At 43.1% G+C, this 13,572-nt stretch overlaps 1 protein-coding gene across 2 annotated transcripts in view; it reads left to right on the forward strand.

Annotated features, from left to right (window-relative positions):
* Nucleotides 1-1,102: 1,102 nt before the first annotated feature.
* The window catches only part of GLS2 (glutaminase 2), a 79,293-nt gene continuing 66,823 nt past the window's right edge, over nt 1,103-13,572 (forward strand). For both annotated transcript variants that reach the window (XM_069970457.1, XM_069970458.1), the window contains exon 1: nt 1,103-1,731. In XM_069970457.1, the coding sequence (XP_069826558.1) occupies nt 1,580-1,731 (152 nt within the window). In that variant the 5' untranslated portion in view covers nt 1,103-1,579. The remainder of the gene's footprint in view (nt 1,732-13,572) is intronic.

The raw sequence follows: 13,572 nt of genomic DNA on the forward strand, positions 1-13,572 counted from the left end.
GAGATTGCAGTTGAACTGAGCATGCCTGGCCCACCCTAGTAGGTTGTTACCAGGGTCAACAAGTTATTAATACAAAGCAGACAGTTGCAGATTAGTAAGTCTACATAATAAATTACAGTTTCAGAACTGCTTGTACATTTGATTTACGTTTAATTTTACATAATACAATTTAGATTCTGTTTTCTTAATAACCCAACCCCTTAAAGCCCAGAAAAAAGCTGATGTTTAAATGGCTAGATTACAAGTTCTACTAAAACTTTCCACACAAAACAGTATAATATTCCTCTCAGCTTCCCCTGCTCTATAACAGGATACCAGCAGATCAGACTGCATGTTCAACATGACAGGTTCCCTGTAACCGCGGGAAAACCCCTGTAACATTACTTCATTTACATAACCTAACTTCTGGTGACACAATGACTAACACTGTCTGCAGAATATAAAAAGTCATGCAATTCTGTTGCGATGCGATGAAATGCCTTATAGAAAATGTAAGATACAGGTGACAATCAATATAATGCACATGCTGTAAATTTTATTTAGCTTTTTTATATTAGATCTGGTAGCCTCATTTCTAGGGACAAGCATATCCAGGCTATTTCTGACTTATGATACCATAACCCATAGTCATTGCAACATGCATATCTCCTCTTACTATAAACACATACACTCAGATCTCACCTACAGTATGACATCTACATTACAAGGTAGATCAGTCACTCCTTGTCGGCACGTTGTTATTGAGGCGACATATGGTACTTTATGTGTAGTATACAGAATACATCATCCTGCCCTTTTCAGCAATAAACTATAATTACGTGAAGCAATCTGCGTCACTGTGACCAGAACTCAGCGTAGTATATTTCTTACTGCAGCTGTAATAAAGCAGCAGTCTATGGTGAGCTAGAGGAGGCAGGTGTCTGAGAGTGTGGTGCAAGCACATGATAAAACAGATCTAGAAGGTGTGTGGGGTTCACAGAGAAGATAACAGTTTCCATTTCCTCCCCTTGCTGGTAGATGAGCTTCTGCTCGCTCAGTCCCACCTCTACGCCTGTCTGATTGGCCGCCGAGAGGCCTTTGCAGGAGGCTTGCCACTTATCTTGAAATAGCTACAATGTAGCAGCCGGAGGTTCCTTAAAGGGACTGTGTCTCGGGTGTTGTCACAGCTCCTCTACAAGTGATGACACATGTCAAAAGGGCAGAAGCTACTGGAAGGGATCTCTGGCTTGTGAGTGAATTCACGCTGTGAAAATTTATTCTTGTGAATGGGAAATTAAACAACCTTCTCAGAGACTTCTCCGCCACTCACACAGTAGCTCTCGTCGCTAGCTTAGCTAAGCACTGCTGTGTGCTTCCACAGACAGTTCCTCTTAAATTTTTCACACCAGAATGATTCTGTGAGGGACTGCGAGACCTTTCCCACAGACACTTTCCTAACCAGCTGGATCAGTTTTGCTGGACATTCGGCACTGGGAAAGTCATTTCACTTGACTGTTTAGTGGATTTTTTGGCTGATATTGGTCATTTCTACTTATCTGTCATCTGCGAACCTGTAAAACCTGTAACCTGTGAGACAGCAATGTTCTTTCTGAGATGGAGACTATGGAGCGACCCGAGAGTTCTGCCATGGATGGTCACTTCTTCTGCTGCGAAAAAGCATGTCCCACGCCGCCACTTTGGAGAACAGAGGCCTGGCACATTTGATGGCACACTCCAACCTCACAAAGAGATGTAAGTGGAAGTATAAGCACGTGCTGGGTGCTATCTTTTATCATTTTCACTTTTGTTAATACTCATTATGTGACACTCTGATACTGGGGGGAAGGGATACAACTTGCAAGTGCTCATTGAGGTACAGATCACTTTATTAGGGTCCAGTCTTCTAAATTTCTAATTTCTGTAGGTTTTTTGTTGTATTTTCATAGATTTTGTTGGTCTAATGGTACTTTTACACGGTGCGATAATTCGCCCGATCGCACGATTAACAGTTTTGAATGAACAATGTTTTTTTTATAATGATCAGCGTTTAGACGGAACAATACATCGTACGGAAAATTCGCTATGCGATCGTTTTGCGATCGTTTAAGCCTATCTCACACATAGGGGAAATCGTTGAAAGAATGTTTACACTAAACGATCTGCGAATTTTTTGCGAACGATCAACGATGATTTAAGAACATGTTGAAAGATCAAAATGAACGATTTCTCACTCGTCGTTTGATCGTTTGCAGCGTTTACACGTACGATTATCGTTTGAATTTGACCGTTATCGTGCAAAAACGAACGATAATCGTCCCGTGTAAAAGGACCATAAGTGTAAAATTCAGTCATTTAATTTAATAAGTGCAGACGGGTTAGTTTCTTCTCCTTGCTACTATTTCACTTCTTAAGAATGTCCTGTTTTGTATTTAATTCTTCAGGTGTTCTCTGTGAAATTTGTGGGTGTTCAGTGTTATGCTGCGTTTACACGTAACGATTATCATGCGAATTTGCGCAATAACGATCGAATTCGAACGTTAATCGTACGTGTAAACGCAGCGAACGATCAAACGGCGAACGAGAATGATCTTTCAACATGTCATCAAATTGTCGTTCGTCGTTCGCAAAAAATTCGCCGATCGTTCCGTGTAAATAGTCGTCGCGCCCCGCAGCCCTGCCAGGCCCCCCACTCGCAGCCCGGCCCCCCGCTCATCCGCAGTCCCCTGCGCCGGCTAGATCGCCATCCCCGCCGCCGCCGCTCTCATCGCCACCCGCCGCCGCCACTCCGGTCGCCCCCCCCCGCCGCTCTGATCGCCACCCCCGCCGTCACCGCTGCTCCGATGGCAGCAGGTCTTCAGACATCCCCGGCTCCGCTCTTCAGTGAGCACGTTTGAAATTCCCGACTCCCCTCTTCAGCCAATCAGTGCAAGGCAGCACTGATTTGCCGAAGAGGAGCCGTTTAAAATTCCCAGCTTCCCTCTTCAGCCAATCAATGCAAGGCAGCACTGATTGGCTGAAGAGGGGAGCCAGGAATTTCAAACGGCTCCTCTTCAGCCAATCAGTGCTGAAGAGGAGCACTGATTGACTGAAGAGGAGGCGTTTGAAATTCCCGGCTCCCCTCTTCAGCCAATCAGTGCACTGAAGAGCGGAGCCGGGGATGTCGGAAGACCTGCTGCGCGGAGCAGGTAACGTATGACCGTGGGCCGGCGGGGGCGATCGGAGCGGCGGCGGCGGGGCGATAGGTGCGGCGGCGGTGTGGCGACCGGAGCGGGGGGAGCTCGACCGGAGCGGCGGCGGGGGTGGCGATCAGAGCGGGGGTGGCGATCGAGACGGCACATCGTTAATCGTACAATCTGGCCAATTATCGTTTCGTGTAAACGCAGCATTAGCTTTCATCCATCATAGCCACTAAATAAAGCACAATACATTATTACAGGTTAAAGGGGCATTCCTGTGATAGAATTCTATGGCATATGGCTACGATATGCCATGGAAGTCTGATCTGTCCAAACCTGAACCTACAAAACAATTCCAATCTGGAGAATGAAGCTTATTACCTGCATAGTGGCACTCCTGACCACCTGCTGCAGGGAATTGCATAGGGTCTATGCTGAAGTTGCCTGCACAGGGGGTGATCAGGTATGCTGCTGGGTGGGTAAACACAGAGCTATGTTGTGGTGACCCTTCATTCTAACGATTGGTGTCAGCCCAAGTCACCAGATCGCTATCCATCAGTAAGTCATGAGGTATACTAGTGATACAATCAATCCTATGCAAAAGGGCCACTTCTTTCATAAGACCCCCCCCCCTCCCCCAGATTTTGTGGGATGGAATTTTAGACTACCATACATTTTGCATAGAAGCCATTTTCTTTTATAGGACCACCTCCATAGAAGACCACTTTTCCATCCAATTCTGGGTGGTCTTCTCGAAGAGGTTTGGGAACAGTATTAGAAAAATATTTAGTGTATTGGCTTTATAATGAACACTCCAAGAATAGAAAACATTGCATATTAACATTGTAAGCTGCGTTGTCTTGGAAATGTATTGATTTGCTTAATTGAAAGGTCAGTCATAATAGAAAAGAAATTTATAAGTGTTGGTGGCCATAGCAACGTTTGCTTCCATTTTCAAAGCTGTAATAGAAAGGATACTGACGGTGGATGACAAGCAATTTCTGGACAAGCTAATTGATTATTTCCTTTACAACTGTGATAATAGATTCATACAAAGATAAATAGGTTTGGGAAGGACACAACATAATATCAATCATCTCAGTTTAACAAATTGTCCATTGACTGTAGACTCTGGGGAGTTAATGGAACCATCCAGTAAATGGATCTATTATCTAAACTAACCTAGAATCTTTATGTCGTGTGTATCCAAATTCTTCTTTGATCTAGCTTGCACTGGCATGTACTAGCGTGTAACACACAAAAGAACATTTGTAGGATGACATGTGAGCAGTTCTTGTTTTCTTCCTTCATGCATGTCTCATAGCTATTAGTGCAATGTAACACGAACCTAGCAGTCATTCCTATAAACCCTATGACCCTAAAACTTGGGTATGTTCCCATTGCTTATATTTCCAACAGAAATATGTGCCGTACAATACATAGCAGTCAAATACGGAGGCATAGCCTCTGATTTCTTCAGGGTATTTCACTCTTTTTAGGGTATATTCTGTTGCACTGAATCTGTGTCCCGGCTGCCAGACCTGTTTTCTGCACAGATTATGCTTAGATGTGTATACATAGCCCCTCTCTGCTGTCAGACATGTGACCTAACAGCTTATCTCTGTCTGCAGCCACAAACGAGGGTCGATCAGCAAGATCAACACTACTTTAGTGCTTTTACACAGCCCAATTAAGCTATACAAATTATTATTATTATTATTATTATTATTATTTTGCGGCTGGGCCATGGAAACTGACAGCACAGACACACACACACATATATATATATATATTTATATATATATATATATATATATATATATCCATGCTGTCAGTTTCTAGATTACACAAGCAGAGCATACATATCTTCAACACTGCTGCGTGATCTGGCACCGTCAGCTCCCGTCTCTCTCTTTCTGCTGCTTCTGCTTTAATTACAGTGCTGGATCACACAGCAGTGCTGAAGGTAAGTATACACTGCTTGTGTGATCTGGTGGAAATTGACAGCATGGATTTATGCATATCCGCACTGTCAGTTTCCCTTTGCTATTAGCTTCACATGTCCTGTTTACCCAGGGAGATGTGTTGCTGATTGTGTAAATTTTAAGGCAGCACAAAAGATGCAATGAGCTGAGGATCACTGTCACTTTTACACAGGCCAATTATCAGCTGAAGGAACATTTCTAGCAATGCTCCTGGCCAATAATCCGCCCATGTAAAAGGCCCTTTACTTACAAATATTTATGCAAAATACTGACTGAAATATGCACGTATGAAAGTGGCCTCAGGCTAGTGTCACACACAGCATTCTTTGAAAAAACACTGATGTTTTTTCTAAACCAAAGCCAGAAGTGTATTCAAAAGGAATGGAAAAAATAGAGGAAAGAATTATACTTCTTCCTGCTGGATCCACTTCTGTCTTCGTTACAAAAACCTGCAACTGCCGTTTAAAAAAAAAAAAGCAAAAATTTCAGTATAAAACACTTCTTAGGCGGCCATGACACAGCTGTTTTTTTAAAAAAAAACTGCCATTACAGTAGATTGAGAAGTAATGGGAACTACAAAGGAAGGACTTATACTTCATACTGGATCCACATTTGGTTCTAGTTTGTGTGTGTGTGTGTGTGTGTATGTGTGTGTGTGTGTGTGTGTGTGTGTGAGACAGCAGTGCAGCAGTGTTATGCAGATTTTTTCAGTGATTTAGAAACCCTCAGCACAAGAGTCAGACAGTCTACTGCTTAATAAGTGTTGTCTAAGCCACTGTATTGTAGTAACATGCTCAGTCAAATGTTTATTTGGGAAGTCAGGGAACATAGCTTATGGCTGAATGATTACTCAGCTGACAGCAGTCTTATGTATACGACCATTTTATATACTTGTTGTACAGGATTGCAAAAACGTGGCTGGTTTCTTCCAAAAACAGTGGTACTTCTATCAACAGTTTGTGCAGCCGTAATACACAGCTCAATCTGTCATTTAGCTTTAAACATGAATGTAAAGTTAAACATGACCTACAACAGCACCAGTACATGCAAAGTTACTTTACTTACTCTGACACCTTTCTTTCTGATATTACCTATGTGTACGAGCTTAAACTTACAGCATTGATGTGAGCCAAGTTGTTTCAAATGTTCTGAATGACCTAGGTAAGGGTTTCTGCATGCTGTGAATCATCTAAGGGTCACCCTGCTATTCCTGTAATGGGAGCTGAAATTTAAGCTTGGCTGTGGGAAAATTCTTCAAGCCATATAATGCCTTTCTTTTTGATTTACTAGTAAGTAGTTAATGCAGCTAACAAGTGATATAATCCAAGTATAGCAAGACAGACATGTATAAAATAAATGGGATAAACAGCTGAAACAGAGCAGCTGGCAAGCAGTGAGGGGGACAGCTTCATTGCTGACTGTCCAGGGTGCCTGAGCAGAGACCAAAACCGATCACATATTGATGTTCTAGCCCACCGGTTCAGGAGCCAAGTGTGGCTTGTGTCCTCCTGTTGTGTGGCTTACTGTAGGAGTCTTGAGTTATGGTCATATGCAGGCTCGGACTGGACCACCGGGGGGCCGGGGGATCCCCCGGTGGGCCCGCCCCCCTTTGAAGGGCCCTATGCTGGAGGTGGGCCTCCTGTTAAGCCTCTCCCTATAATCGGGAGATCAAGGGGCCCTCAGCTGCCTTTCATGGTCCTCTAGTGATAGAAGAACGGCAGCAGGACCCCTTCTTTCTCTCCACTAGTGTAAACTCATGCCCCCCCCCCTCCCCCTTGCACTGAAGTGGTATGGTCCGGTCCTAATCCACCCCCGGATTGGCTCTCTTCCTGCCTGTCACTAGAGGCTCCCTCTGTCCCCACAGGAAACAAACCCTCACATGTGGCAGCAGGAAGAGGCAGAAAGCTGCACAGGGAAGCAGCAGCAGGGATGCTCTGCTATTTCCTGCTGCTGCCCGTACCCAACAGTATGGCTGGCAGCAGAGAATAGAGTGCCTTGCTTGCACTGTGCGCACTACTGTTCCCATTATTATGTATCTCTCCTAAGCTTCAACGGATGTCATAAGCAACCAAGCTAAATAGTTCAATTAACTATATTTAAAAAAAATTGCTTAAATGTTTTAATAAAAAAAGAAAAAAAATTACAGTTACACTTTAAATAGTACATGTCATTAAAAAATGTTTTTTGATATGTCAGAGAGACACGTCAAAAGTTTTCAGCGGTCAGGGTCTAAGGGTTTAGACCTGACCGATTATTATAATGAGTGGTTTAAGGGCCCTATTACATGGAGCGATAATCTGACAAAATCAGGCCAATTTGGCAAATCATCGCTCCAATGACAAAGACGATTGGCTGATCGTGTCTTTAGGTCCCAACCCAAAATCATTAGCTTTCAGGCGCGCATCGCTACATGTAAAAGTGATGCCGACGGCTGATGACAGTGTAACAAAAAATAAATTTATACATACCTGTCTGCACTCCATGATGTCCTTCTAGCTTCTGACCACTTCCCACAATGTCTGAAGTGACAGTCCGCTCAGCCAATCACTGGCCGCAGCACTGTCCCGGTGACTGAGCGGCCTGTCACTTAAGATACTTTGGGGATAGGGCCAAAGCTAGCAGGACATCAGACATACCGAGATATATGTATAGTTAATTATTTTCAATTAGCAAAGACTGCACAGACATTGCTAACAATGGGCTCGGTAAGCGAGCACAATCTAACAGACTGGCACGCGATTACATAAAGTCATTGGGCCAAGTGATACGACTCTAAGACCTAGACGGCTACAAAAACTTGCATTTTTGTCTCTCAAACTATTGAAAACTTTTGATGTGTCTCTCGGAAAAAAAAAATTAAATCACAGTGCCCATTCAAATATTATTTTAATTCCTCCACATAGTCATACATGATATTGTTTGTATATTTTAACACATTATGGCCCGAGGCCACTGTGGTCTATGGGAGGCTCGTGCGCCTCCTCTCCCCCACTCATTCTTCAGCGTGGGGAGGCGCGCAAGCCTCCCATATACTGTCATTTTGACAGGGAGGCTGGCGGCATTCCGCCGCGGAATTCCGCCACTTTTACTCCGTGTGCACTGAGCCTATTTTTGGCAATCAATAAGTAATTAATAACCTTGTTGGGTGCTAGCAGGGACCTAGGTTAAAAAAAAATCCTAACCACATCAGCATTAAAGGCATTGAAAAGGCATTTCCACTTCAAAGATGAGAAAAACCAGTTGAACAATTTCCCTGTTACTCTGTGGATTTATATGTACTGAAAGAGCATAAAGATTAGTCACAACAGTGCAAATATCTAAGTATGCCCTGGGTCGCACAGTGGCCTCGGGCCGCAATGTTTACAGCATGCGTGGTCTTTTCTGAGCCACTGTAAACCAAATTAAACATACAATGCGCTAGAAAGCCTGCATGTATGAAATGGACAATTAGTTGAAAGATGTAACCAAATAGCAAGGGTAATTTAGTGGTTAAACACCTGTATAGTAGCGGAATCTGTTAAAGCAGTTATCCAGGTAACAAAAACAATATTCTAAACAATCCCCCTTTCAAATACCATAATATATATGTATAACCTATCTTGGCCCCTTTCCCTGATTTTCTCATCCTTATATTTTTTTCTCATAGCTTTGGATATGTAAAATCCTCTACTATTGGTCCACTCTGACCACACTCAGCTCCCTCTTCCCCCTCCCTTTGTAGACACAGGACATGTGATTTCCTCTCTGGGGGCTGGGTTAGCTGTCTATTGACTTGGTAACCCAACCCCCAGGAGACATCATCTGCATCATCTCCATGTACCTGTGCTGCTTCCATAGACTTACTTGTGTCAATGAGCCTAGGTTTCTGTAATAAGAAAGGTTATAGTTCTATCTCTGCTTGCTGTCAGTGAATTTAGGTATATGTAGCTGTCTTTGTGTCTCAGCTCTGTAAATTGTAAGTGTTATGGATGTTCTTAGAGTCTGGATGGAAATAGAATGTTTTCATTCACAGTCAGCAAGCAGAGATCTAAACCTACACTACACCCCCCACCCCTGGTAAACAGATGCACGTTATGCAGCACATAGCTACACCATGCGTGCGTCAGCTCTGCTATATCATCAGCTAGTATGTAATACATATTGGGGTGATATGATGCAAAATCAGTGAAAAAAACAGCCCCGTGCTTACTGTGCAATAGTAATGAAAGCAGTGGGCAGGAAAGAAAATTAAGGGGGCGAGTACGCAAATGTACCAATCAGTGAAATGCATGGTGGGAAATGTAGTTTTCTATCTTAGATATAGACCGGCTTTTAGAAAAACTTGTAACTCAGGAATGGCAGCAGCTAGAAAGACTGGAGACGTCTCAAAATACACAGGGGGACTTGGTGAGTAAGTTAGCATTTCATTTTATCGCTCTTAGGTGGATAACCCCTTTAAAACAATGACATTGGCGGAGAGTTGGTGGCCCAGGAACCGACAGCTGCTGTGGTGCTGGACAGGTAAGTATACTGAACTGTTGTGTCCCCCACATCCCCAGCAGAATAGTAGCTTTTCAGTTTATGTCAGACTTTAACTTTGGGGCCTGCAGCTGATAAGCTGTCCAGACAGGGTTCCCAGGCGGGTGCTGTGACTTCATATCATTGTGGGGATCCAACCTCAGGGGTTCATGGGCCCCAGGCCTGAAGTGCCTCCAGCCTAATAGAGTGCATGGCGGCACAGGAGGCTGCAATTGGAGGTTGCAGTTGCCTAGAGGTCCAGGGCACCAGGCCATAAATTTGTGACTTAGACCCCAGATGTCCCACAGTACACAGTGCTTGATGAATACAGGGCAGCTATACTGAAGTACACCAGGTTGTAACCTGCCGAAAAATCATTGCTTTAGTTGATAAGTGGCACATAGAGATGAGCGAACCGGGTTCGAGTCGATACGAAAAGCTCTAAGGTTGTCTGGAAAACATGGATACAGCCAATGACTATATCCATGTTTTCCACATAGCCTTAGGGCTTTATCCAACTTCAGCAGCCACCGCTAATCAAATGCCGAAAGTTCGGGTTCGGATCGACTCGAGCATGCTCGAGGTTTGCTCATCTCTAGTGGCACAGCATGTGATTTACCAGCCAAGCCCACTTTATTTCAAGGACCTGATTAGGAAATCTGGCTAAATTTTTAACGATTAATATATCTTAGTGTTCTAACAGCTGCCTGCATTCTGTTTTCAGACTACCACACACTGTAGAATGCAGCGAACCTGGAGCCATTGGTCCAAGACATGGGTAGGGGTAGGGAACCTTGGCTCTCTAGCGGTTGCAAAACTACAACTCCCATCATGCATGGGCAACCATAGTTTTGCAACAGCTGGAGAGCCAAGGTCCTCTACCCCTGGAATGGAAGAAACTAAAAACCAGCTAACAATTAAAGAAAGCAATTTAAAGATTGAATCTGCTAAGTGGTACTGAAAGGTTTTAAGACTGGAGTCGACCATCCACTTTAATTTTATGGTTTTGGACAAGTAGAAGGGGACTAGATCATAATTCATATTGTATACTGTATACAGTCATGGCCAAAAGTTTTGAGAATGATACAAATATTAATTTTTACAAAGTCTACTGCTTTAGTTTTTAAAATGGCAATTTGCATATACTCCAGAATGTTATAAAGAGTGATCAGCTTAACAGCAATTACTTGCAAAGTCAATATTTGCCTAGAAAATGAACTTTATCCCCCAAAACACATTTCAACATCATTGCAGCCCTGCCTTAAAAGGACCAGCTAACATCGTTTCAGTGATTGCTCCATTAACACAGGTGTGGGTGTTGATGAGGACAGGGCTGGAGATCAATCTGTCATGATTAAGTAAGAATGACATCACTGGACACTTTAAAAGGAGGCTGGTGCTTGGCATCATTGTTTCTCTTCTGTTAACCATGGTTATCTCTAAAGAAACACATGCAGTCATCTTTGCACTGCACAAAAATGGCCTAACAGTGAAGAGTATCACAGCTAGAAAGATTGCACCTCAGTCAACAATCTATCGCATCATCAAGAACTTCAAGAAGAGAGGTTCCATTGTTGCCAAAAAGGCTCCAGGGGGCCCAAGAAAGACCAGCAAGCACCAGGACCGTCTCTTAAAAGTGTTTCAGCAGTGCAGAGCTTGCTCAGGAATGGCAGCAGGCAGGTGTGAGTACATCTGCACGCACTGTGAGGCAGAGACTCTTGGAGCAAGGCCTGGTCTCAAGGAGGGCAGCAAAGAAGCCACTTCTCTCCAGAAAAAACATCAGGGACAGACTGATATTCTGCAAAAGGTACAGGGAGTGGACTGCTGAGAACTGGGGTAAAGTCATTTTCTCTGATGAATCCCTTTCCGATTGTTTGGGACATCTGGAAAACAGCTTATTCGGAGAAGACGAGGTGAGTGCTACCACCAGTCTTGTCTCATGCCAACTGTAAAGCATCCTGAAACCATTCATGTGTGGGGTTGCTTCTCAGCCTCTCACAGTCTTGCCTAAAAACACAGCCATGAATAAAGAATGGTAGCAGAATGTCCTCCAAGAGCAACTTCTCCCAACCGTCCAAGAGCAGTTTGGCGATCAACAATGCCTTTTCCAGCATGATGGAGCACCTTGCCATAAAGCAAAGGTGATAACTAAATGGCTCAGGGAACAAAACATAGAGATTTTGGGTCCATGGCCTGGAAACTCCCCAGATCTTAATCCCATTGAGAACTTGTGGTCAATCATCAAGAGACAGGTGGACAAACAAAAACCAACAAATTCTGACAAAATACAAGCATTTATTGTGCAAGAATGGATTGCTATCAGTCAGGATTTGGTCCAGAAGTTGATTGAGAGCATGCCAGGGAGAATTGCAGAGGTCCTGAAGAAGAAGGGCCAACACTACAAATATTGACTTGCTGCGTTAACTCATTCTAACTGTAAATATAAGCTTTTGTTACTCATAATATGATTGCAATTATATTTCTGTATGTGATATAAAACATCTGACAAACACACATAAAAACCAGAGGGCAGCAGATCATGAGAAAATATAACATTTGTGTCATTCTCAAAACTTTTGGCCATGACTGTAGATCTAGAAGCCAGATGATCTGCTCATCCACTGACCTTATAACCTCTACACATTAGACAGCAGCACCTATTCTTTTAGCCACATTAACACATTGGTGCTTGAGATTTATTCACCCACAGTCTAATTCTAATAAATGTCTATATTCCTAAAACCTACCATCTGGCCAGTCTTTAACACATAAACCAGGACTAAGGAACATTCTGCTGTAAATAAAGAAATACATTAACTAATGTTTTGAAACATAAGCAAATTAATTATTAACTTTTAGAACCATATGAAGCGATGAATGGACTGTACAATATTCCCCAGGTACAGATGTGACACCACCAGGAGCACTAAAAACAGGATGTGTGGTATCTGCTCTGGAGAACAGGTGAATAGAGCAGAAGCACACAGCTATTGTTTTGCTAAGAGCACAAAAAAACAGCGTAAATTTACATATCAGGAGCAAATATTTGAAACAACTCTATGTGTGTGTCTATGTTTTTATTCTTTTCATTCATTTTGATAATGTATTGTTTTAAAATGAAGCTTCATTTTTTTGCAGACATAAGCCAACATTTCCTGTTTTCAGCTGCTCACTGTTTGGATTCTCTGTACAAACTGGGACACGGTCAATAAGGTCATCCCATGATCATTAGAGGGTAGGGTTACAACGATAGGATGACAGATCTATTGTCCTTCTGGAAAACTACAGCAGATAGACAGGACTATGCATTATGGATTGTTGAATATAAGTGACGTGAATAACTGATTATCTTGTTACACTGGCATCTGTCAGAGGGGTGGAATATATTAGGCAGCAAGTAAACAGTCAATTCTAGCAGTTAGGAGGGACAAGGACTGAATTGTGGTGGCTAGACAAGTGGGTCACAACATATACAAAAATGCATTTCTTGTGAGTTGTTTCCCAGTATGCACTAATTTGTACCTAATAAAAGTGGTCTACTGGTAATCTATCAAGAGGTTTATGGGTCACTGAAGTAGGTAGGGAGTCTAGCCCATCCAGTTTGATTTTACAGAAGAACTACTGTAGTACAAATAAAGAAACATGTCAGAATAGATAGGGTTTGCTACAAAGCAGTTTGGATGCCCATGACCCTGGTCCATGGCTTAAAGCACCTACAATGCGCATCAGAACTGGACCATGAAGTGGTTGTAAACTGTGACCTGACCTGATGAATTGCAGTATCTTTTACACCATGTGGGCATTCAGGTGCATGTGTGCCACTTACTATGGATCAGCTGGCGCTAGGATGCTCTAAAAAAAGGCACATCAGTAGAGGCGGTGTGATGCTTTGAGCAAAGTTTGGCTCAGGTACCTTGGCTCCTAGCTATGATGTG

The sequence above is a fragment of the Dendropsophus ebraccatus genome, chromosome 5 (genome assembly GCF_027789765.1).
Source record: "Dendropsophus ebraccatus isolate aDenEbr1 chromosome 5, aDenEbr1.pat, whole genome shotgun sequence".
Lineage (NCBI taxonomy): Eukaryota > Metazoa > Chordata > Amphibia > Anura > Hylidae > Dendropsophus > Dendropsophus ebraccatus.